The sequence below is a fragment of the Neltuma alba genome, unplaced genomic scaffold (assembly GCF_004799145.2).
Source record: "Neltuma alba isolate B1F8T4 unplaced genomic scaffold, ASM479914v2 tig00010239_pilon, whole genome shotgun sequence".
Taxonomy (NCBI): domain Eukaryota; kingdom Viridiplantae; phylum Streptophyta; class Magnoliopsida; order Fabales; family Fabaceae; genus Neltuma; species Neltuma alba.
This window is the reverse complement of record NW_021635169.1, coordinates 92,856-116,422: the sequence shown is the minus strand read 5'-3', so window position 1 is coordinate 116,422 and position 23,567 is coordinate 92,856. Positions and strand designations below refer to the sequence as shown.

The 23,567-nt window shown below is 29.1% G+C and overlaps 1 protein-coding gene across 1 annotated transcript; it reads right to left on the bottom strand.

Annotated features, from left to right (window-relative positions):
• Nucleotides 1-19,562: 19,562 nt before the first annotated feature.
• LOC114755220 (receptor-like protein EIX2) lies at nucleotides 19,563-22,649 on the bottom strand. Its single transcript, XM_028944085.1, has 2 exons — nucleotides 21,266-22,649; nucleotides 19,563-21,065 (listed from the first exon to the last, which is right to left on the bottom strand). The coding sequence occupies exons 1-2, from the start codon at nucleotides 22,647-22,649 to the stop codon at nucleotides 19,621-19,623; spliced, it is 2,829 nt and encodes a 942-aa protein (XP_028799918.1). The 3' UTR covers nucleotides 19,563-19,620.
• Nucleotides 22,650-23,567: the final 918 nt, after the last annotated feature.

The following is a 23,567-nucleotide window of genomic DNA, read 5'->3' as shown; positions in this document are numbered from 1 at the left end:
GCCATTGGTATAAGCAGCCAAGGATATAGATTTAAAACTGTTTTTGGGTAAAATATAAATTTAAAACTTTAATAGCATAAAATTATTAAAGCTCACTGATCTCGTCAATTTTATACATGAAAATGTTTCAAACAGAGAACAAATGATTTTGAATGACTACAATTAACAAAATCATCAAATGTCAATCAAATTAGACGTTCAATAGCTAGAGCAGGATGATCATTCTGGGAAAAAATCGAAAATAACATGGGACAAAATATTGTTGGCGAAAAAAATATATGTGAAAAAAATTATAAAATGTAAAATGTGTCAAGTTCTAGATTAATCATGAATGTAACAATTTTGCAAATATTATAAAAATTAGGAACCTTTCTTGGCGAACGTTTGAACAAAATTTATTGTTGAAAAATGTTAAAAAATTTTAAAATAATTAAATGTAGGAGCTAGTTAGTTAATTTATATAGATTAAAAAAACAACTTAAATTTATTATTTGTAGTATATCTAGAAAAATTTATTAGTTTTCGTAAAAACCCCTCCTGGTAATGTACTCAACAAAAAGCTGGTAAAAAAAAATTTGTACTCAACAAAATTAATGTCGAATGGGTTGTTTTAAACATTTTAGCAATACACCCTTTCCATCGTTGGTTCATTTTTGTTATACTCACTCTAATTATATAAGAAGATTTTTTTGAGGAAGATATAATCCTACTTATAAGAAATCTTAATAGGATGTCTGAAATTTCTAGTATTATTTTTATTTTTACCTCATTAATAACATGTTGTATGATTGCGTTGATTCCACATCTTTTTTTCTATTTCTCTCCCACCACTCTCCACATAAATCAGATTATTTTTAAAAAATAAAATATATTTGCATACACGTATTATTTTTAACCAATTTTTTGGCACACACGATCTGGTACTTCATATCTTACACACACGCACACGCGCACACACAAGTCATCACTATCTACCGCATGACACGCAATATCATTGACTGACTTGGGACAACCGTGTAGAACTGGGAAATTCCACGAGGCCTACCAAATAAAGTGCAAAACCATACATGATTGCACCATTCATGCAACAAAGAGATATTCATTTGATTTTACTTACATGTCACTTTTAACATATTTAACCAAAATTAAAAACAACTCTTAAATCTTATTAACTCTGCCTTAAATTTAATAATTTTGAATTTTACTATCTAGGTAAGAAACCATTGACTCACTTATATATCATAAATTCTTAATGTGCTAAAACCAGACAAAAAGTCTCCAACAAATAAAGTGAAAACTCAATTATATTAATGTGACACTTTCTTCCTGAAGTGTCCATGCGTGTTCTACTTTTTATATTTTTCCTTTCTTTTCTTTTACTTTTTTTCCCTTTTGTTTTATTCACATACGGGGTATGAAATGCATCAGAGAAGTCTTTAATATCAGTCCTTTTTGTAAGTAAAAAAATTGTTTCTGTTTTGATATCTAAAAAAATGACATTTTTATTCTTACCCTTACCAAACACTAAATGCCTAAAACGAAATTAATTGATAAATTAAAATTACTGTATTTTAGACATATTAATAAAAAATGAACAGATCAATTATATTTCTTAATGGGAAGCATCGCAGCAAATAAAGTAAACAAACATTGATTGCTGAGGAGTTTATTTGTGTGGGTGTATGTGTATATATATATCAATTAATTAATTATATAAATATATATATATATATATATATATCGGTGTGTGTGTGTCTGTGTGCACGCGCTATACGGTTGAATCAATAAATCAATGAATCAATAAATTGTTTTAGGCTAAAATCCACAAAACGCCCTTGAACTTTGAGTTAGTTGAGTATAACCTCCCTTACCTTTAAAAATTTAAATTAAGAACCCTTATATTTAGTATTTTATTATTAACTCCCTGCCGTTAAAATTACCATAAAGTTAACTGTTTTTGCCTTTAAAAAATAACACTTGTCATTTGACATCTAATTTTAAGTAATTTATAATTTTTTATTTAAAGAGGACTCAATCAAATAATTATATTAATAACTTTTTTATTTTTTTAAAGTAATTAAATATTTCATTTTAAGTATTTACAAAAGTTTAAAATTGCTTGTTTAAATTGTCAGGATTATTTTTTAAATGACATGACATATAATAAAAAATATAAAAATATTGACATGGCAAAAACCGTTAACTTTAACTATAATTTTAATAATAAGGGATTAATAATCAAAACACTAAATATTAAGTTCTTAATTTAATTTTTAAAAAATAAAGGAGGTTATACCTAACTGACGTAAAATTAAGGGAAGTTCTATGTATTTTAGCCATATAAATATGAATTTTCACAACACAAAATTACTATTTATTTAGACAACTAGAATTTGCTAATTTATAACACAAGTACGAATTTTCACAATATAAATTTATTATTTTTCTGGACAACTTATTTTAATATCCATAATTTCTTTTTTAGGTCATTTTGGTCTTTTATGTTAACAAATTAATTTCACTTTACACAGTGGTGCAGTAACACTTCAGACTTTTATGAAAACATTTGGATATTATTTCGCTATTGTGGGGACTAAGTGAAATTTTCCTTTAAAGTTCAGGCCACCCTTATGAACCAATTTTATAACGTTAAGGGCATAATTGCACTGTGCTACCAAATAATTTAGGGTGTTGACTGAATTTTTTAAGATAGTTTCGGTTGTTGAATACACATTAATCCTAAACTTTATGTTATATATTAATCCCCAAAAATTATATATTAACCATCATTTAAAAATTGATATTGTCCAACAAAGTCAATTTCTTTTATTCCCATTATTTATTTTCAACACAGTTGCTTTCAAGGTTTATTTATGATATTTCTTTGTTTATCCCATCTTGCTTAATTCCTGCTTCAGCAACTGAAATTTTCTCTTGTAACCAGGAAGTTCCCGTCCCGATCTCACTTGTAATCTCATACAGTTAATATCTACCAACTTAAATAAAAAGAAACAAATAATATACAATTTGCCGAAAAAGCTTTTTATCCTATATTAATATTGACTTTAACTATTGATCCATTGCACAGTTATTGTATTTACCTCAAGTCTGTTGAATTCTTAATAAGTTAGTTAATATAAAAAAACATGTTAAATTCTAAAGTCAGTCAACAATTACTTGTTCTTTGATGCTTTGCAAATCCTTTCAACATGGTATACGTAATATCAATAGAACGTGTAGAGTGAGAGTTCTTTCTCTTAGCAAATTAATGAACGAGGTATTTGGATTTTTTGAGGAAATGGAGCGTAGCTAAAAGATGAGAAATGGATGGTGGAGGATCATACTTATTATCCAAGAAAGAAATTAAATGTCTCCCATCAAAGACTTGTAACTTGGCAGCATTATTAGATGAGGAATGCATGGTGGAGGATCATACTCATCATCCAAGAAAGAATTTAAATGTCTCCCATCAAAGACTTGTAAATTGGCAGCATTATTAGATATATGACTTCAATAACTTTTGCATACCTTAAAATTATTTAATTATTAAAGTCCAGTCTTTCGACATACGAACTTAAGATTTAAAAGGACTGATTTTCTTACGTTATTTTTTAAAATATAAATTCTTTTTCAATTATTTTAAAATTGAAAAGTTAATTAATATTAAAAAAAAAGGTCAAATTCTAACATCAGTCAACAAATACTTGTTCTTTGATGTTTCGCGAATCCTTTCAACACGTTATACGTAATATCAATGGAACGTGTAGAGTGGGAGTTCTTTCTCATACCAAATTGATGAATGAGGTATTTAGATTTTTTGAGGAAATGAGGCATAGCTAAAAGATGAGGAATGGATGGTGGAGGATCATACTTATTATCCAAGAAAGAAATTAAATGTCTCCCATCAAAGACTTGTAAATTGGCAGCATTATTAGATATATGACTTTAATAACTTTTGGCATACCTTAAAATTATCTAATTATTAAAGCCCAGTTTTTCAACATACGAGCTCAAGGTTTAAAAGGATTGGCCTTTTTATATTATTTTTAAAATTTAAATTCTTTAATTACTTTAAAATAAAACAATAAAACATTTAAAATTTGTTGTTCAAATTATAAATATTAGTAAAATAAACTAGTAGTGTGTAAAAAATATTAAATAGATATAAGCTATTTTCCAAAATTAAAAAAAATAAAAACCTAATGAAACAAGGAAAATAGAAAGATAGAAACCTAGCAGCTAAAGATTTACAGTATCAGTATCATTATTATCTTTATCTTCATCTTCGTTACTATCATCATGATTAATAATATTTGATTATTTTTCACTACAAGTAAACTCTTCTTCAGTGATAAAAATATCAATGTTTTTGTCTTCATCACCATTATCCAAAGTAAAACAATACAGTAGTTATAAGTGCAAATGAGAGCCTGACCATTTGTTAGAATAAGAAAATTTTTATACTTTGTTAAGAGATGTGAACTGATGGTAAAAGAAGATTTACTAACTATTGTCATGATTGAAATGTTAAGAATGTCAGTTGTTATTCTTGAAAGAACTGAAAATTGATATTAATTATTCTTCCACCTGTCCAAGACATCTAATTCTTTTGAATTATCTAGTTTAAGTACTTGGTTCTTCTAAATATTCTTTTAGTTCAACTTGTTCATAAAAGACTGATCCTTAATTGTATAAATATATTGATAATAATTTAAAAAACGGGTAGGTTTAAAAGGACTAGTCATCAGTCCTAACAGGTTGGCTCTTTTATTTCTAAGCCCTACAAGGCTAACACTATAGGGCTATCCCTTACAAGTTCAATTTCTTTTTGAATCTCTTAAAACACAAACCTAGACCTTCATTTAAAAGGACTTAAACGGGCTAGTTTGATAGGCTTGATCCGTTTTGATGGCTCTGATAAACAATGGCACACTTATGTATACAGATAAAAATATGACAAATTTATAATTACAATTTATATTATTTACATCTAAAATATAATTTTTAGTTATTCATCTATTTTAGAAAAAAATAACACTAATTTATTGGGTATACAACCGCGACTCATTAATTCATCTATTGAATAAAATACTTATGATGTTAATTTTAATGCAATAAAAATATATATTGGTATTTTTATGTCACTGCCAAGAAAAGCAACTATTTATGTATGACTTATTGTTCGGCTTTCATATGCGACCTAATATATAAAGCTAGTTAAAAATTTTATTTGTCTTAAATATAAGATTTCAATTTATTTTGTCTTCAATATTTATCCATTTCTTCTCAAACAATCTCTATAGTGATTACACATGTTAATAGTTTTTATTAAGGGCAGCTGCAATATTAATAAGGATATTTTAGAAAAAAACAATGCCAATTTATTACAACTAATTAAATTAATTAATTTTTTTAATTTTTATAAATTAGTTATCTAATTCTTATAATAATTAGGCTAAAATACGCAAGACTCCCTTGAATTTTGAGTCAGTTGCGCATCACCTCCCTAATCTTTAAAAATTTAAATTAAAAACCATGATGTTTTATGTTTTGATTATCAACTCCCCTACTGTTAAAATTACCGTTAAAGTTAACGGTTTTTCAAATGTTTTAATTTTCAATCTTTTTTATTATATTTCATATCATTTAAAAAATAATATTTAGTATTCTGTATGTCCTTTTGAGTATTTTACACCTTTTAATTTAAAAAAAACATTGTCAAATAAATATTTTAAATTTTTTAAGTATTTTATCTTTTTTAAATATTTTATTTTAAGTATAAAAATATTTAAAATTGCATGTTAAATGGTAAAACATTTTTTTCCAATGATATGATATATAATAAAAAAAAATAAGAATTTTAACATGACAAAAACCGTTAAATTTAACGGCAAGGGAGTAAAAAACCAAAACATAAAACATGAGGGTCTTTAATTTGAACTTTTAAAGGTTAAGGTGGTAACTCAAAGTTCAAGGAGGCTTTATGTATTTTAGCCTAACAAGTATTGGGGGTAGTATTAAGGATATACAGGCCAAGGAAGCTGCCTGCTTAGATGAAATTTGAATAACGTTTAAAGATTTACTAGTTATAATAATTATATATTAGCTCTTTAATCAGTTATTTGTGTCGTAGTTAGGATTACAATTAATTCATTCACTATTATAGTTATACCCTCATAAAACTCTGTTTTTATTCATTCTTAATTCTTCTCCTTTTTTTTCCCCTCTCTTTCATCCAGGGTCTACAGAATGATGAAAAATATGAGTGAAAAATATTAAGAAATCTTAGACTCATCTTAGAAAGTTCATAGCATGACTTAATTGCAAAAGTCTGAAATGCATGGTTGGATTCATTTTAAAAGCTTTATAAATTAGATTATTTCCTTCCTTTCTTCTCCTTTATATATATTGTTTTGCGGTTCTATATTTTAAATATTTTGACTATCAATATTACTATAATAAGTAAGTAATTACTGTCCCACATTGTTTTGTGTTTTGGAGATCGTGACAACAATAAAAATGTAACTAAATAATTATGAGTCCGTTATAGTTGACACGTAAAGTCATGTAGCCATGCAAATTTTAAACTAACTGAGAACGGATTTGTATTTAGAAATTGTGGTACAAACTTAACTGTTCATTATATTTTCATTATTAATTTTCTAAAAAAATATAAGATATGTATATTGTTTTGTGTTTTGGAGATCATAACTGGATTGATGATTTTGAAGACTTCACCCTTTCCACATGATACCATCTTTGATTTTTAATATAAGATCTGCTTTGTAATTTTTTAGTTTGTAGCTCTAATCAATTGGTTTTTACGTGGATACAACAACTTTTATACTTTTACCAACGAGAGTTAGGTCTAGTAGTCAAGGTTCAAATTTCTGTTGGTGAATTGAGACTTGAATTTTTGTTGGAAGGAGTGTCTACATTTAGTGCCTGACAGTATCTCGAATAGGATTGCTTCCAATAAAAAGATACAAATGCCTAGCCAAAAAAAAATTTCATGCTTTTGAATTTATATATTAGAATAATAGTAATATACCTAATTAATTAATTGATCGATTAATTTATAAAAATAAAATCATTAGTTGTACAGCATATCAAATTCCAAAGTCAGTCCACATTTGCTTGTCTTTACTTTTGACGTGTTGCCAATACTTTCAACACGTTATAATCAAATATTGTCAAAAGTAGGGCATCAAAACAAAAGTAATGGTTATATCAACTCCCAAGTCAGTCAATTCTTTTCCCGTTATTGTTTTCACATACGGCGTGTGAAATGCACCAGAGGAGTCTTTAATATCAGTCCTCTTTGTAAGTAAAAAAATTGTTTCTGTGATATCTAAAAAAATAATCTTTTTATTCTTTCCATCGTACCCTTACCAAACACTAAATGCCTAAAACGAAATTAATTGATAAATTAAAATTATTGTGTTTTAGACATATTAATAAAAAATGAACATATCAATTATATTTCTTAATAGGAAGCATCGCAGCAAATTGCTATGGACTTTGCAGTTTTTTTTTTTATATACATACATACATATATATATATATATATCAATTATATATATGTGCCCGCTGTGCGGTTGAATCAATAAATCAATAAATTGTTTTAGGCTAAAATCCACAAAACCTATTAGTTGAATATAACCTCCCTTACCGTTAAAAATCTAAATTAAGGACTCTAATATTCAGTATTTTGATTATTAACTCCCTGCTGTTGAAATTACAATTAAAGTTAACTGTTTTTGCCATGTCAATTTTCCCCCTTATATATCATGTCATTTAAAAAATAACACTTGTCATTTGACATGCAATTTTAAGTAATTTATAATTTTTTATTTAAAGAGGACTCAATCAAATAAATAATTTAATAACTTTTTTATATTTTTTTAAAGTAGTTAAATATTTCATTTTAAGTATTTAAAAAAATTTAAAATTGCTTGTCTAAATTCTAAGGATTATTTTTTAAATGAGATGACATATAATAAAAAATATAAAAAGATTGACATGGCAAAAACCGTTAACTTTAACTATAATTTTAATGATAAGGGATTAATAATCAAAACACTAAATATTAGGTTCTTGATTTAATTGTTTAATGATAAAGGAGGTTATACACAACTGACCTAAAATTAAGGGAAGTTCTATGTATTTTAGCCATTATTTTGTATATAAATGTTCAGTGGATGGAAATAACAGTCATGAGAAAAAGAAAATGCCGCGTATCATGTTTGTTGGCTGCATCTCTCTCTCTTTTTTTATTTTTGCTTTTCTTTTTTTCCTCCTTTAATTATAGATAGTGGAATTCTTTTCTTGTCTTTTTTCTTTTAATTTTCTAGCTGGGTTTGTTTTTCCTTGCACTGGGCTATTTTGGTTTGGCGAAATTAATTATGTAGTCATTCTAGGATTCACTGAATTCCAACTCAATTCCAAATATTTAATTTATTATTGTATCTCAGTATATTAAATTTGAGACATTTAATTAATTGGTTCTTTTATTTTATAATTCGTATGTAATTCATCCTAAAAAATTATTTGTATAAACTAACCAATTAACAAAATTTTCGATAATCTTAGTTTCAAGGATTGAATGGCAATCGAGTTGAAACTATATCTCTTTTAATTATATGTTTAGATGGAAAGAAATAGTGCACTTTTTATGATTCTCATAAAATGATAAAAAATTTAATTTGTGCTTTCCATAAAAAATTTTAAAAAAAATAAATAACTCTTTTTTAAAATCACTTTTTTAAAAGCTTTCTGTGGCTGAGAATTAAAAAGAACTTAAATGAAACATTCCATCTAATCTTCTAATATCATGTGAAATCATTAATTGACCAGGTCAACCAAACTTTTTGTCAACATAATTTTTTTTTTTGGCATGTTTCATAACCACCGACACAATGGTTAGTTTTATTCTTCTCTTTTCACGCATGTTCATGCTTTTTGGAAATATTGTTGCTCATCGATACCCTACCTTCGATAATTCCATGGTTGTTAGAAGGGATCAAATCGTCCAATTCAACTAGTTGAACTAGCAACCAGCCTTAGTCTTGTATAGAAACTTTTTGTTTTTTTTGGGTGCTAATTTTTGATAAAGCAAAATAATGTTATTTTGTATTTTTATTTTTGACTGATATATTCTCTTTAGGCTAAAGTATACTCTTAATCCTTTAACTCTATATAAGGTTTCAGTTTGGTCTCTTAACTTTAAAAAAGTATACTTTTAGTCCTTTAACTCCAAAATTATTATTTTTAAATTATAATTTTTTGTAACAATCATAGTCATTTTGAATATTAAACTTAATAAGTTAGTATCTAGTAATATTTTATCAGCATTTAAGAGTTTACTATCATTATTTTTTGTTAACACTTTTAGAATTAGAGGATTAAAAGTTTACTTTTTAAAGTTAAGGGACCAAAATAAAACCTTGTGTAAAGTTAAAGGACTAAAAATATATTTTAGCCTTCTCTTTACTGCTAGATATATTTGACGATATATATTAGTGATTTTGGTAAGTGATGGACGCTTGTGCTAAGTTTTCTTAGATAATTAGTAGTATCGTGATATAACTGGCATTTTGGTGAATTCTAATAGACTTAAAATAGCCATTTAAATTGACTTTTTAGAGTCGTCAGTGAAAGTTGATTTTCAGGAGCATATTTTTTTAATGAATACTGAAATTCATTATCAAAAATCTATTTTTTGGTAGTATTTAATACCATTTGGACGAAAAGAAACAAATTGCATCATAAAGAAAGAATAGATTATCCTCTTATTGTGATTTGGGAAATCCAGAATATAATTTCCTTTTCAAATTATGATTTTTGATAACTTTAACTTTTTTTGCTCGTCTAAGTAGAACTTCTTTAGTGAATATTCTCGCTTAAGATTGAATCAAGATTATTGGAATGTGTTACTCTATAAATACAAAAAATTAAGAAAACACTGTTGCCACAATATTATTTGTTAGGAGGGAATGCCTCTCAAAGAATTTTGATGGTGAAACCAAGCTGCTATATGCTTTGCTGTTCGTTGCAAATGCTTGCGGGCTGTTTTTTTCATGGATCTATAACTCCAATTTGAAACTTGCTATAGGCAAGTTTTTTGTGCAAGTTTACTATGTTAAAAAGAGATTTCTCCATATTTTTACCCATGCTTTCTCTCTTTTGAACGTCACTTGGCAAGAAATACTTGCCATCACTCATAATTTCTCTTTCTTTAATAATAATGTTATTTCTAAATCTTGTTTTTTTAATTTGTAACTTTTTACTACGAAGGACATTTCATGTTTGGTGGGAAAGAAAAAGGAAGAAATTAAACCGTGTGGTACATCTAATGAAAACAAAAGTCTTTTAACAAATAAAGTGAAAGCCAAACGGACAATGAATATTTATAAAATATTTAATGTGTCACCGTCTATGTCAATGATGCCTTATTTTCTTATATAACGTGTGGAATGTCTTAAAGAAATTTTTAAGGTTAGCTAGTCTCTCCATTTCTTTATGTCAAGTCTTTTTTTCAGAAAAAAATTAATTTCATTTATATACCTTTTTAAAATTTCAAGACTGAAGTTGATATGATTATATTGTCATTCTCTCAATTATAACAGAAAAAGAATCGATAAGAATTGGCACATACAATTAAAGTATGTGAAAGCAGGCAAAATCTTTAACAAATTGTAAAGTGAAAACTGAATTATTGGTCATATAAATATCATAAAATATTAAGGAGTGATTTTCTTCGTCAATTATTCTTGTTCTACTTTTGACATTTTTCTTTTTCTTTTCTTCTCCTATCTTTTATATACACTTACCAAACACTAAAATTCTAAAGCAACATTAATTTTTTTTGGAGCAAATTAAAGAAACATTAATTAATAAAATAAAATAAGTGCAATAAAAGGGTCATGAGCACAAAAATAATGGTTATATCAACTCCCAAGTCAGTCAATGGTTTTGTGTTACAGAATATAGAGCCAAAGAAACTTCTTGGAGAGCGATGATCCTTATAGAATATATAATTTTAGTTTCATGACAATAAAACAGGTTAATAGCACATTAAATCAAGTTTCATTCATGATCCAACATATTATAATTTCTATATTTAAATTATTTTTGAGCAGTTTATAATGATTCAAATATTCCTAGTTTTTCCTTTTTACTTAATTCCAACATTTTTTTTGGGAAAAATTAGAAACAGTTCACAAATGAGGGACTTATAATTTTTTTGGCCAAAATTGAGGGACTTATAAATTTTTCACATGTTTTTTTTTGGCCAACAATATTTTGTCACATATTCTCTTCGATTTTGTTTGTGCATAATGATCATCCTAGTTTAGCTATTTAACTTCAAATTTGATTAACATTCAAAGATTTTGTTAATTGTAGTCATTCAAAATTAGTTGAGTAAAATACACTCACTACCTTTTTATCTTACTTCAATTACAAAAACCTCCCATATATTTTGAAAACGTCCATAAGCCTTTCCTAAAATTAAAATATATGTTACATAAATTTCTGTCCCATATTTCCGTCCATTTCTTTGTGTAAGTTCCCTTTATATGTCTTTTAAAAAATTTTAGGACACTAGTATGTCAAAAATTCTAACTATACTCCTATGCGTTGTAATTTTAAAAGCTCAAGACAATACCAATTATCAAATAAATTAAGTTTCCATATAGAAATTAAATGAAGACAGAAATTTAAGGAGGAAGTTAAAATGAATTCACTACATGATAAGGAATATTGTAAATAACTACCCTAAAAAAATAAAAAATTTCAATTTAGGTTCTTGAATTTAAAAAATTGCTGCGAGGATCAGGTATTAAATATGAATTAGCAAATGTAAAAGACTAAATTACCCTCATGTTGAAAATAAAAAGTTAACTATAAGTTATGTATTAAAAATTATAAGTTATATATTAAAAAGTCTGTACTACTAAATAACGAGTACAGTATTAGAAATTACAAATTACATAATCTAAATAAGAAATCTACAATTGAAAATGAAAGTTCAAACAGCAGGGTAATTTGATCTTCTACACAATATTTGCTCATTTATATCAAAGACTCGGTCCTGATAGCAATTTTTTGAATTCAAAAACCCAAATCATATTTTTTATTTTATTTTTTAGAGTCTTTATTTACAATTTTTCCTATATGATAAGAGGGCCGGTTTCATAAGAAATTGAAAATATCATACAAGATTTAAAAACTACTATTGAGACATATTAAACAAAGGCCAAAGCTTTTAGTAGTTTAGGTAAAGTTTTCCAAATATGCCCCCACACTGCATATCCTGCTTCTTACGATATTACATATAACTTGTTGAAATTATTCGCATTTCGCAACGCATCAAAGACGAAAAGAAAACGTAACTGTGGACTGACTTCAAAAATTGGACATATTGTTTACATCAATATTTTTTCATATATTAATTGACTAAAGAATTCAACAAATATGAGTTAAAGACATCAATTGTGCAGTAGTTAAGATCAATTCGATATAAGATACAAAGAATTTAAGTTGTATTATATCCATTATTTAGTACTTTCTATCACTATTTTAAATTGTTGAAACGAAGACTGTTTTTTTCCTCTTTTTTTCCTTCAAAAATACTATTTTTTTAAGAATTAATTTTTATTTTACTTTTCATTTTATATGCAAGCAATCTCTCTGACAAGGTAGAACTGATAATTGATGACTAAGTTGATGTACTTGATTAAAACAAATTAATGAATTCAATGAATATTAATTAAATCCACTTGCTTTGTTTTTTGAAATGAATTTTTACGTGATTGTGATTATAGTTTAGTCATCGAATTTATTTTAATGAATATTAACTAAATTGATAATGAATTCATCAAATTTATTCTTTTAGTATCCTTAGACATATTTTTGAACTATTCTTTTCAAGCTCCATGGTGGTACGATTTGGGGCCTTATATGTCTTGCAAGTATTGAGCTTGCCAATTACAGAAAGCCAAAAAAAAAAAAAAAGAAGAGAAAGGTCTCTTATTGTCATTGGGTATTGCTAGGTGTTTTATATTGGGCTATCCGTTGACGGGCTGACCCTCCCAAAATTTGATCTCACACCAGATAACTCTAACCCGCTTCTCACTATCTATTGTTCAAGAAAAGCTTCTCTAGGATATATGGCTGAGAATAGTATTCATATTTAATATTCGACAGCTCCTAAAAGAAAATTGCCTCAATAAGGAATATACTTGCACTTAGCGAAAAAAAACTTCATACACAGTTCTGCACAATTCTCTTATTTGTTGACTATCACTTGGCTGTAGATATTAGCTTTGCTTCATGATTTCTTTTTCACAGGTGTTAAAACCATTTCTTTGTCTCATTTTCTTGATCATTTTAATTTTCACGTTGGTGTTCTTCCTATTTGTAACTTGTAAAACTCTTATTTACTAAATATTTCTCCGGTCCTTAATGTAAGAACTAATTAGAAAATTAATTTTGATCTTATATGTAAGATCTATTTCACATGTTATATCAGTTTTTTTCCAAATTAATCCTACTAATATTTTTTTCAACAATAATCAAGTAGAAAAGGGAGGGAGAAAATTGAGGAAGATGCTTAGGATGTTTTAGAAATAACACATCATATTAACTAGTTTAACTAACATCCTTAATTTACTCAAATTATTTAATTAGATCTTATTAAGTATAAGAAATACTCTTCTGATCTATTATAAGGTATTTTCAGCATATTTCACATAGGCAAAAAAAAACCTTAAAATTCTTTAACTTTTTATTAAAATATAATAACTTTTTGACTTTACCTCTATTTAATATATATTACACACACACACACACCTTTTAAAAAAGATGTATAACTATTTATACTATAATAAATGAATGACAAAATAGTACATTCACACTAAAAATTTAATAAAGTAATTTATAAATAAGACAAAAAAAACTTTCTCTCTCTGTCCTATAAATATGACCAAAAGGGTACCATTTTGTCTTGATTCGAATGGGCTAACCCTTTTTTAAAAAATAATATTGAATTTAAAACAAATATCTGTATAAATAAAGATCACAGTTTAAGAAGCATCATTAGTTTGATAGGTTGGGACTAACCATTTTTTATTACTCATAAGTATTCTTTTATTAAAAGCAATCTTGTTTATGGTCGGATATCAAACGTGGGCACCTCTAGGAAAGGTGATGTGGGCCAACACGTGAGTTGTATGTATTATTGCGTCTATTCTTTTTGGAAGTGAGGCCTTGATTATATATGATGTTAGGTGTAACTTGGTCCAGACGCTACGTTCATTAAATGTTTTTTAAACTTGGTCCAGAATTGTAAAGTATCATCAAGTGTCTGTTTTGCTTGATCTTTCTTTTTATTTCATTATGAACTAGTGAAAACGTATTGCTTACTTATTAAACTTTGTGCTTAAACTTGATCAGTATGGATTTTTAATTTATTCATCAATTTTAATTCGTTGCTGTGATCTTCGTATGACTTTATATGTAGGCTAACGAACGCTCCTTTGAGGGCTAGATTTTGCAAGCTATCATGGGGCTGGTTTCAGTGGCTACACATTTCCCTGCTTAGTAAAAATATGTTGAAGCCTTGACATTGTAGAAAAGGGTGTTGTTTGAGATTGGGAGAACATGTAACTCTGGTTTTGCTCGTCCGTTTTACATGGCCAAGTCATTTTTTTTCTCTCAACAGTTTATCATTACGTGACTGCTGCATGTAAATTTTTGGCCTGACTATTTAGTAACTTGTGGTTCTTATGATTTACTCATTGTACGTTGCTACATGATATTTCTTGCCATTACTTTTCATTAACTCTGTCTTTAATAATCATCCATCATAGGTCGCTGCTGAAGCAACTCAAGAGTGTGGTGGTGGATCAAATTTCTAATGAGGCAGCATTTGCGGAGCCAATCCATCTGTTTCATTCAAACGGTCACTACTATGACCCTACCTAATCAACTGCCTCTCACGCCCATGTTTCTGAAGCATCTGAAGTCACTTCTGCTGCCAGCGGTCAAGTAGAAGAGCCTCTCTTTCATGAGGATGACTTCTTGGAAATGAATGATCTCATTGATCCTGAACCAGAATTGCCAAAACTAGAAAATCCTTTGGACAACTTGAGTTTGAAGATGGATTAAGTGCACTTGACTTGTACCATGATGCAGGGATGTTTCTTCATGACATGGGGCATATTGACGAGGAAACTGTTTTACATCCTTATATGAATACTTTTGACATTAATGTTGTGAATCAGCATTATCAGTCTCAGCCCTTCGGAGACAATGCAGATCAAAGTGGTGAACTCTGGATGCGTCACGAAAGGCATATGATGAGTCTAGCAAAACTTGCAAATAATGTTTCTTTCTGTTCATCAACCTCAGTTACATTCATTGGCATGACGCACTGTGTGGTGGTTTTGCTCAACTTCCAAATAATGATTGTACCATCTTTGTTCCAATGGAGATGCAAGCTTCGCATCTCATTTGTCTGAACTCTTCGAAGTTGACTTCCATTGGTTGATAGCCTGCAAATGCATGGAAGAAATCTTCCCTGATTATTAGTGTGTGGGGCATCTTCGAGAGCTTTCTATGCTAATATTAATGTGACTTGAGCTTGTTTCAAGTGGCTCTTGTAAGAAAAGAAAAAAAAAAGAAAATACAAAAAATGAAAGAACACAGACAATTTCTAATATCTGCTAGTTTCTGGTCATATGTATAGGTGTGGGTTATGAATCTGCCAGCTTGCTTGCCGAAGGCAATATAATCAAAGTAGCAGTGTGAGACAAGCTCCTACAAGTAGATTGTCTTCTGCTCTCTGGGCCTCCTTGAGTCAATACCTACCACTCCTGCATCAACGGCCGAAAATGCAAATCGGCTCTTGAGCGGGTGTCTAGCTTTAGTAGGGTGAGAGATAATATAAAGCAGGCAAGCACAGCTGCGCGTCGCGGCCGCTAAGGAAACTGCGATTGTGAAGAGAGCAGGTAAAGGAAGGGGAATCTTCTGGTTCTTGCCAGTTCTTATTGCTTTATGTGCTTTTTTATGGGCTTCTATGGGGACATTGAGGCTACTTGGGAGATCCATCCCTTGACATCTGAATCCCTAGTTTTGTTGCTACATGTCATATGGGATTCCCCTGATTCAATGAACAAACATATATTGTTCTAACATATTTTAATAATTAAAAAAAAAGAATTTACCTTCTGTTTCTTTCTTTCTTTCTTTCTTTTTTTTTTTGGTGAATATTGAACTTGAGAAGGAAGTTTTTTATAGTCTGAATGAGTGTTAAGATGAAAGAAGGGCATCTAGGGAGATGAATACTGGGTGACTGCAACATCACACAAATCTTACTTATTTGTCTCAATTATTAGGCTTATTTAGGGTTAGCTTGAAAGAACTGAGTCCCTTTATTTGTTCATTTATTTTATTATATATTTATTTCTTTTTTTATTAGTATAAGACGCCCATGCGAATCCAAGGCGGTTGAGAGAGTATCCATAGCGATAATTTAGAAAAAATTGATAAGTATGAGAAATAGGTTTTATATTTAGAACCAAAATCAACTTAACAATTAAGTCATATATTACAAACTAGAGGAGTATTCCAATTGAATTTAAATGGGATTCTCTTTATTCATAAATACTATATATTTATTATAAAACCCAAATAGAAGATTATGACAACTCTACTTTTTTTTTTCTTTCCCAAACATATATTGATCCATGCTCATGTTAAGGAAGATGATTATGTGTTTTAGGAAAAAATGTCATATTTTTTATAAGTAATAACTTATCTAATTGCTTAATCTAATCAAATTAGTTAAATAGATCTTATATTAAGGATCAAATTAATATTAAAATTCAAAATTAGGCATACTTTGAACAAGTTCCTAATTATGCTAAGAGGTCTAATTAGGGGTTTATAAATGTTGTTAAAAGTCTAGATGATCATTCTATGATTATAATGAGTTGTTATCTTTATATATTTCTTCCTCACAAATTCTTTTCCTGAAATTTTTTTTGCTGAATTTTTCTAGAGTTTGAAAATAGTAAATCTTTAGCAGATAACAGGAAATTCAACACAATTCTTGATTTACATTGATAATTACTCCAACACTATAATCAATGTAAAGTGTAGGTTACTAATAGATTTTAATCTTAACAGGTTAATTTGTGCTGAGTTTTAATACTGATCCATGCTCATGTACTTAATAATATATATGCACACTCAATTTTTTTATTAAATACATACATTTTTTTAATAGAACATTCAAATATTTTAGGAGTTAGATTGAGAATAGTGTTATAATTTATCATTTTCATATTGTAGGAAAAAACATCTGTGAGGGAGAAAAATATAGAGTATTAGCTTATATTTTAATTATAGTGTTATATTTTAGTCTTTTAACAATATTCATGAATCTCTAATTAGGTCAAGAGGCTCCTAGCCTAATTTCAGATTTACTTAAATTGAAGACTTGATTTTGAATTTTAGTATTTTAACAGGACTTTAATGGGATTATCTCTCATAAAAATGCATCATATAATCAAATATTTAATATTTTTACACAATTGGACAAAAAGTCATTTTAATATTTTACACAAGGGATTGGACTGAATTGTGTGACTATTTTGATATATATATATATATATAAATAGAAAATATGCCATTTTTATACTGTGATGGTGTTTTTTTCCTTCCTTTGTTTTGTTTTTTTGTTTTTTTTTGGTGTTGAAAGGAATTATTTTTAATGCATCGGGAAGATTTGAATCATTAACCTCTATGTTGGTGGCTTGAATGAGAGGTTTTTGATAATTACTAAGGCCTTTGAGAGGTTTTCTATTTGGTTTGTTTATTCATTAATACTTCTTGTTTTAAATATAAAATCTAATTTATAATGTAATTTCTATTACAAACTAATGTTATGCTACCTCCTGTTCTAATTATAAGACTTCGTTTGTAGTCTACAAACGATATCTTATAATTAAATTTGGAGGTAAAATTTAGGATATAAGGTATTAGTGCACATCCACTTTGGTCTGGAATTAACCATTATGTAGCATGTATCATAGAAATAATCACATATTTATCAAACCTGGACAAATAAAATAGATATATCCAAATGTATCAAGAAGTATAGGAATATATTATAGAAAATCGTTTTTGTTGATTATAATTGTTAAAAAATATTGAAAAGAAATCATAAATCTCTTTGTCAAAATAAATATTTTGATATCTTAATGAAAAAGAGATCTAAAATTACAAAAAGAGGAAGAGAAAAGGAAGAACCCAAAACAATAACCAAAACACTTATACATGTTCTTCCTGGCTAAGAAAAGAAGGCGGACCCCTTGGGTATATGTAGTGATATTGAGAATGAGCAATACCAATTTTGACAGCAACACAGGACGAGAAGAGAAGAGGAAGGAGGCAACAGAAGCAGAAAGAGCCATGTCGGATCTAAAAGAGGAGAAGAAGTGATGAGGAAGAGGGACGAATGGGAGAGGGAAAGAGGAGGAAACAAATTATCATTTTTACGGTAATCTTTCATTTTTCATTATTAAATAAAAGTTATATCTGTTTTAGTAATTTTACAAAATAAATTTACTTATTCAATCATAATCCAAACAATTATTTTACATATCATCGTTTATTGAAGTAACTTATAAACGAAAACTGAAAGGTAAAATATTATTTCTCATATTTTATGACGTAGAAATATTGATAAAAAAACTGCACATAACCATAATAACGATTAAAAAATCGAAAGTGAGTATAATAAAGATTAAGAGAGAACATCAACCGATCATGGATATGTTGTTCTGTTAAACAAAGGCTAATAAACAAAAATAGAAAATAAATCAAAGCCAGAATCTCAATGATTTAAGTCTATGATATAATATACTACTTCCGATCCTTAATATAAAAGTTAGTCAAAAATTAAATTTGATCCCAGTATAAGATATTAATCTACTTTGTCTCTAATGTTTATCTATTTTGTCTCAAATAATCTCTATGGTGATTGCACATTTAAGAATTTTTATAAAAAAGTAATTTTAATGCTCATGATGATATAAACTAATTTAGAAAAGACAACATCCATTTGGCCAACACCACTATGGTGTAGTGGCATGTTAGTTGTGTTGGGTGCAACAGGTCCACGGCTTTGATCCGCTCAGCAAGCATTAGCTTGCTGATTCCAACAAAAAAAAAAGAAGCATCCATTTAGTACAATTACTAACTTAACTAATTTTCTTAATATAAATTGGGATTTAATTTATCTTATAAACATCTATGGTTTACTGTTGAAATTTTTAAAACAACTCTTAGCATGTACAGTTTTTTTTTTTTGCATTTTTAATTAACCGTTATTTCTTAACTAAGCAAAATCAAACAAAAGCAATATGTACTAGCTAGGTAATTTTTTGGGCTTCAATGAATCAATATATAGGCCGGATGTATTTGAAGACGCACACTATATATAAAAACAACCCTTTATTAATATGATTGTCATTGTTGTTACACACATTATGAAACATTACATAACACTAATAACAAGGGAGATAACAACGATACACGCGGCTACAAAGATCAACCATGGACATGGGTTGTTAGCAGCCTCTTCAACTTTGCCATTTTTATTGAAGTGTACACATATATCTCATCTGCTACATCTTCCACTCTTCGAAAACAAGCATATCTCCAACTCTTCTTTAGCACTAAAGTCCCAATAGCACCCCAAAAGCCAACAGCAAACCCAATTGCTACAACAAAATAAAACCACACTTTTTCTGGATCATGTTCATCTTCATGTTCTCTAGTTTCAGGAACTTGATGAGGATCATCATCTTGACACTTGTTTGGTAGTGGGATTCCGCAAAGATAAGGGTTGCCAACATAAATGGATGGATCATTCATAGTCAAGAATTGATTTTCAGTCGGAATTGGCCCTGAAAGGTTATTGTATGACATGTTCAAATGGTTCAATGTAGTTACCTTGGATATGCTCCTTGGAATTGTGCCAAAAATTTGGTTGTGAGAGATATCAAAGGATTCAAGGGATTTCATATCCCCAATAATCTCCGGAATCTCTCCTTTCAAATGATTGTGTGAAAGGTTCAAGCTTATTAATTTGACAAGGGAGAATAACTCAATAGGAATTGATCCAACCAAATTGTTATTTGACAAATCAAAGTTGATCTCAAGCTGCAGGATTCCAATAATGTCAAACTCTCTTCCTTTCATAACTTGTTTCACATGTTGATTAGGCCATTGAACTTCTGCGTCAATGTTCCACTCAGTTGAAATCCATATACGTGTACTATTTATTGTCATTCCTGTAAGATTGCCAATGCAATGGGGTATTGAGCCGCTTAAGTTGTTATTTGCAAGGTCCAAAATATGCAAGGATTGGAGTTGGCATAGATGTAAAGGAATGTTACCATCCAACATATTATCCCGCAACCTCAGAATTATCAGTGTAGGAAAAGTGTTGCTAGTCCATGGTGGTACACTTCCAAAAATGTTATTCTCACCCAAATCTAAAATTCTCAATTGTGTCATATTTTCCAAATTCAATGGAAGCTTCCCTTCAAGACAGTTATTGTTCAAATGCAACCAGAACAATGAAGAAAGCTTGCCGATTGAGATAGGGAAGGTACCAGATAATTTGTTGAATGAAAACTTTATTTCCCTCAATTGACTTGTATCTCTCCAGCAGTTTGGAATTTCACCAGATAAATTGTCATGAGAAAGATCAATGCTACTTAGATTTACAAGGTGACAAAAGCTTTGAGGGATATTGCCGCTAAAAGAGTTATTTGATAGATCAAGGTCATATAGATTTGAAAGTTGACCAAGACTTTGAGGAATGTTGCCCATAAGAGAATTATCTGAAAGATCAAGGTGAAGTAGATTTGAAAGTTGACTAAGACTTTGAGGAATGTTGCCCATAAGAGAATTATCTGAAAGATCAAGGTGAAGTAGATTTGAAAGTTGACCAAGACTTTGAGGAATGTTACCCATAAGAGAATTATCTGAAAGATCAAGGTGACTTAGATTTGAAAGTTGACCAAGACTTGAGGAATGTTACCCGTAAGAGAATTATCTGAAAGATCAAGGTGACTTAGATTTAAAAGTTGACCAAGACTTTGAGGAATGTTGCCCATAAGAGAATTATGTGAAAGATCAAGATAATACAGATTTGAAAGTTGACTAAGACTTTGAGGGATATTACCACTAAGAGAATTATTAAAAAGAGAAAGGTATGTTAGATTTACAAGTTGGCCAATATTTTGAGGAATGAGGCCACTCAAAGAATTAGATGATAGATAAAGGCTTCTTAGATTTACTAGCTGACCAAAACTGTGAGGAATATTGCCGCAAATATAATTATTTGAAAGATCAAGGTACACTAGCTTTTCAAGATGCCCTATCCAAGTTGGCAAATGGCCATTGAGTCCATTACGACTCAAGTCCAGTTCCTCAATATCATATTTGATGCATCCAGATAAATCAGAGTCACCTAATACTTGTCCTTGAAGATTGCTGCTGTAAAGATATAATATTTGCAAATGGCACATGTTTTTTAAAAGTTGTGACACAGAAATTTCTACTGTGGCTGTGACTTGATTCCTAGAGATATCTAGATGGCGAAGGCTCCTTAACTCTCCCAACCAAGATGGAACTGAACTAAAATTGTTTGCAGAAAGGTCAAGATATTCAAGGGAAGTCAAGTTCGATAAAGCAACAGGAATGGGTCCACAAAGTGCATTAATTGAAAGATCAAGAGAAACCAGATTCTTAAACTCTCCTAGCCATAATGGCATTGAACTAAGATTGTTGACATGGAGGTCAAGGGATTCAACAAAAGTCCAATTTTGAAACACATGAAGGATTCGGCCATCAATTTCATTTTTAGCCAGATTCAAGACCTGAACTCTAGTATTATTTGTGAAATTGAACGGGGAAAGAGGAGCAGACAAGTTGCCAAGTCCACATTCTTCTAATTGGAGTTGTGACAAAGAAGGAAGCATGTGAAGTACCTGGAATAAGTTATGAGCTTCTCCAAGGTAGACTCTACTTAGATCGAGGTGTTGCAAAGACTGAATTTTAGAGATCCAACTCATGTCCTTGATGTGCAAATCATTGTAACTGAGATCAAGAAACTGCAATGCTGTGAGGTTTCTACCAAGATTGGTAGGAATCTTCCCTGTGAAATTAGACTCAGATATAGAAAGATATCTCAGCCTCCCCATAGAACCAAGAAAGGCAGGAATCGAGATGGCATTGAAGTTGTTTCCACTCAAATCCAAATAAATCAAATGTTGCAACTCCAACAAAGATGGATCAACACCAGTAGCTTGTAGGGAATAGTAACTAAGATCAAGTTTGAGAATATGACCAGTAACATTGTGACAAGCAATGCCATCCCATTGGCAACAGTTGGTTTTGGGATTCCAGGAGGAAAGGTTTTTATATGGATAATCATAAATAGATGCTTTGAACTTGAGAAGAGCTTGCTTCTCTGATTCAATGCATATTCCACACAAACCTAATTGGGCAATTCCCAACAACAACAAGAAAAGCAACACAAATCCTAATATGGTGTGTCTTTCCATATCGATGAGAAAAGCTTCGGCAAAATGAATTTTCTATATGGTGAATCTCTATGGAGAAGTGGAGTGTGGGGTTTGTTCAATACAAACAACTCATATTTATAGATGACTTTTTTTTTGTTTAATCCAAAAAATGTGATAAAAGATAATCATGAGTTGTGTACTTTTAAAACAAACAACTATTCACTTGTGGTTTTCTTCAACCTTTATGTTCAAATTATATATTAAAAGAATTTAAAAGATGAAAAATATGTGGTTAGCATCAAAGTACTGTGAGCACTAACAACAAACTAAAAGCAATTTACTTTCAAATTGGAATGATGCGTCAATATGGTTGTTGCATATTCCCATTGAATATTAAATTGTTGAATATAGACTCGTTTAAGCAGGAAATTAAATTTTAAACTATTTAATTGTTGGTCTATACAAACTTTTTTTTGCAAAAAAAAAAGACTATACTTACACCTTTGGTCTTTTTATTTAATTATAATATTATACAAAATTTAAAAACAAAACAAAGCCATTGATATAAGCGGTCAAGGATATAGATTTAAACCTATTTTTGGGTAAAATATAATTTAAAACTTTAATAGCATAAAATTATTGAAGTTCTCCGATCTTGTCAATTTTATACTTGAACATGTTTCAAACAGAGAACAAATAATTTTAAATGACTACAATTAACAAAATCATTTATTTGTAATATATTTTGAAAAATTTATTAGTTTTCGTGAAAAACCCGTCCGGTAATGTACTCAACAAAATTAATGTCGAATGGGTTGTTTTAAACATTTTAGCAGATACACCCTTTCCATCGTTGGTTCATTTTGTTATACTCACTCTAATTATATAAGAAGAATTTTTTGAGGATGATATAATCCTATTTACAAGAAATCTTAACAGGATGTCTGAAATTTCTAG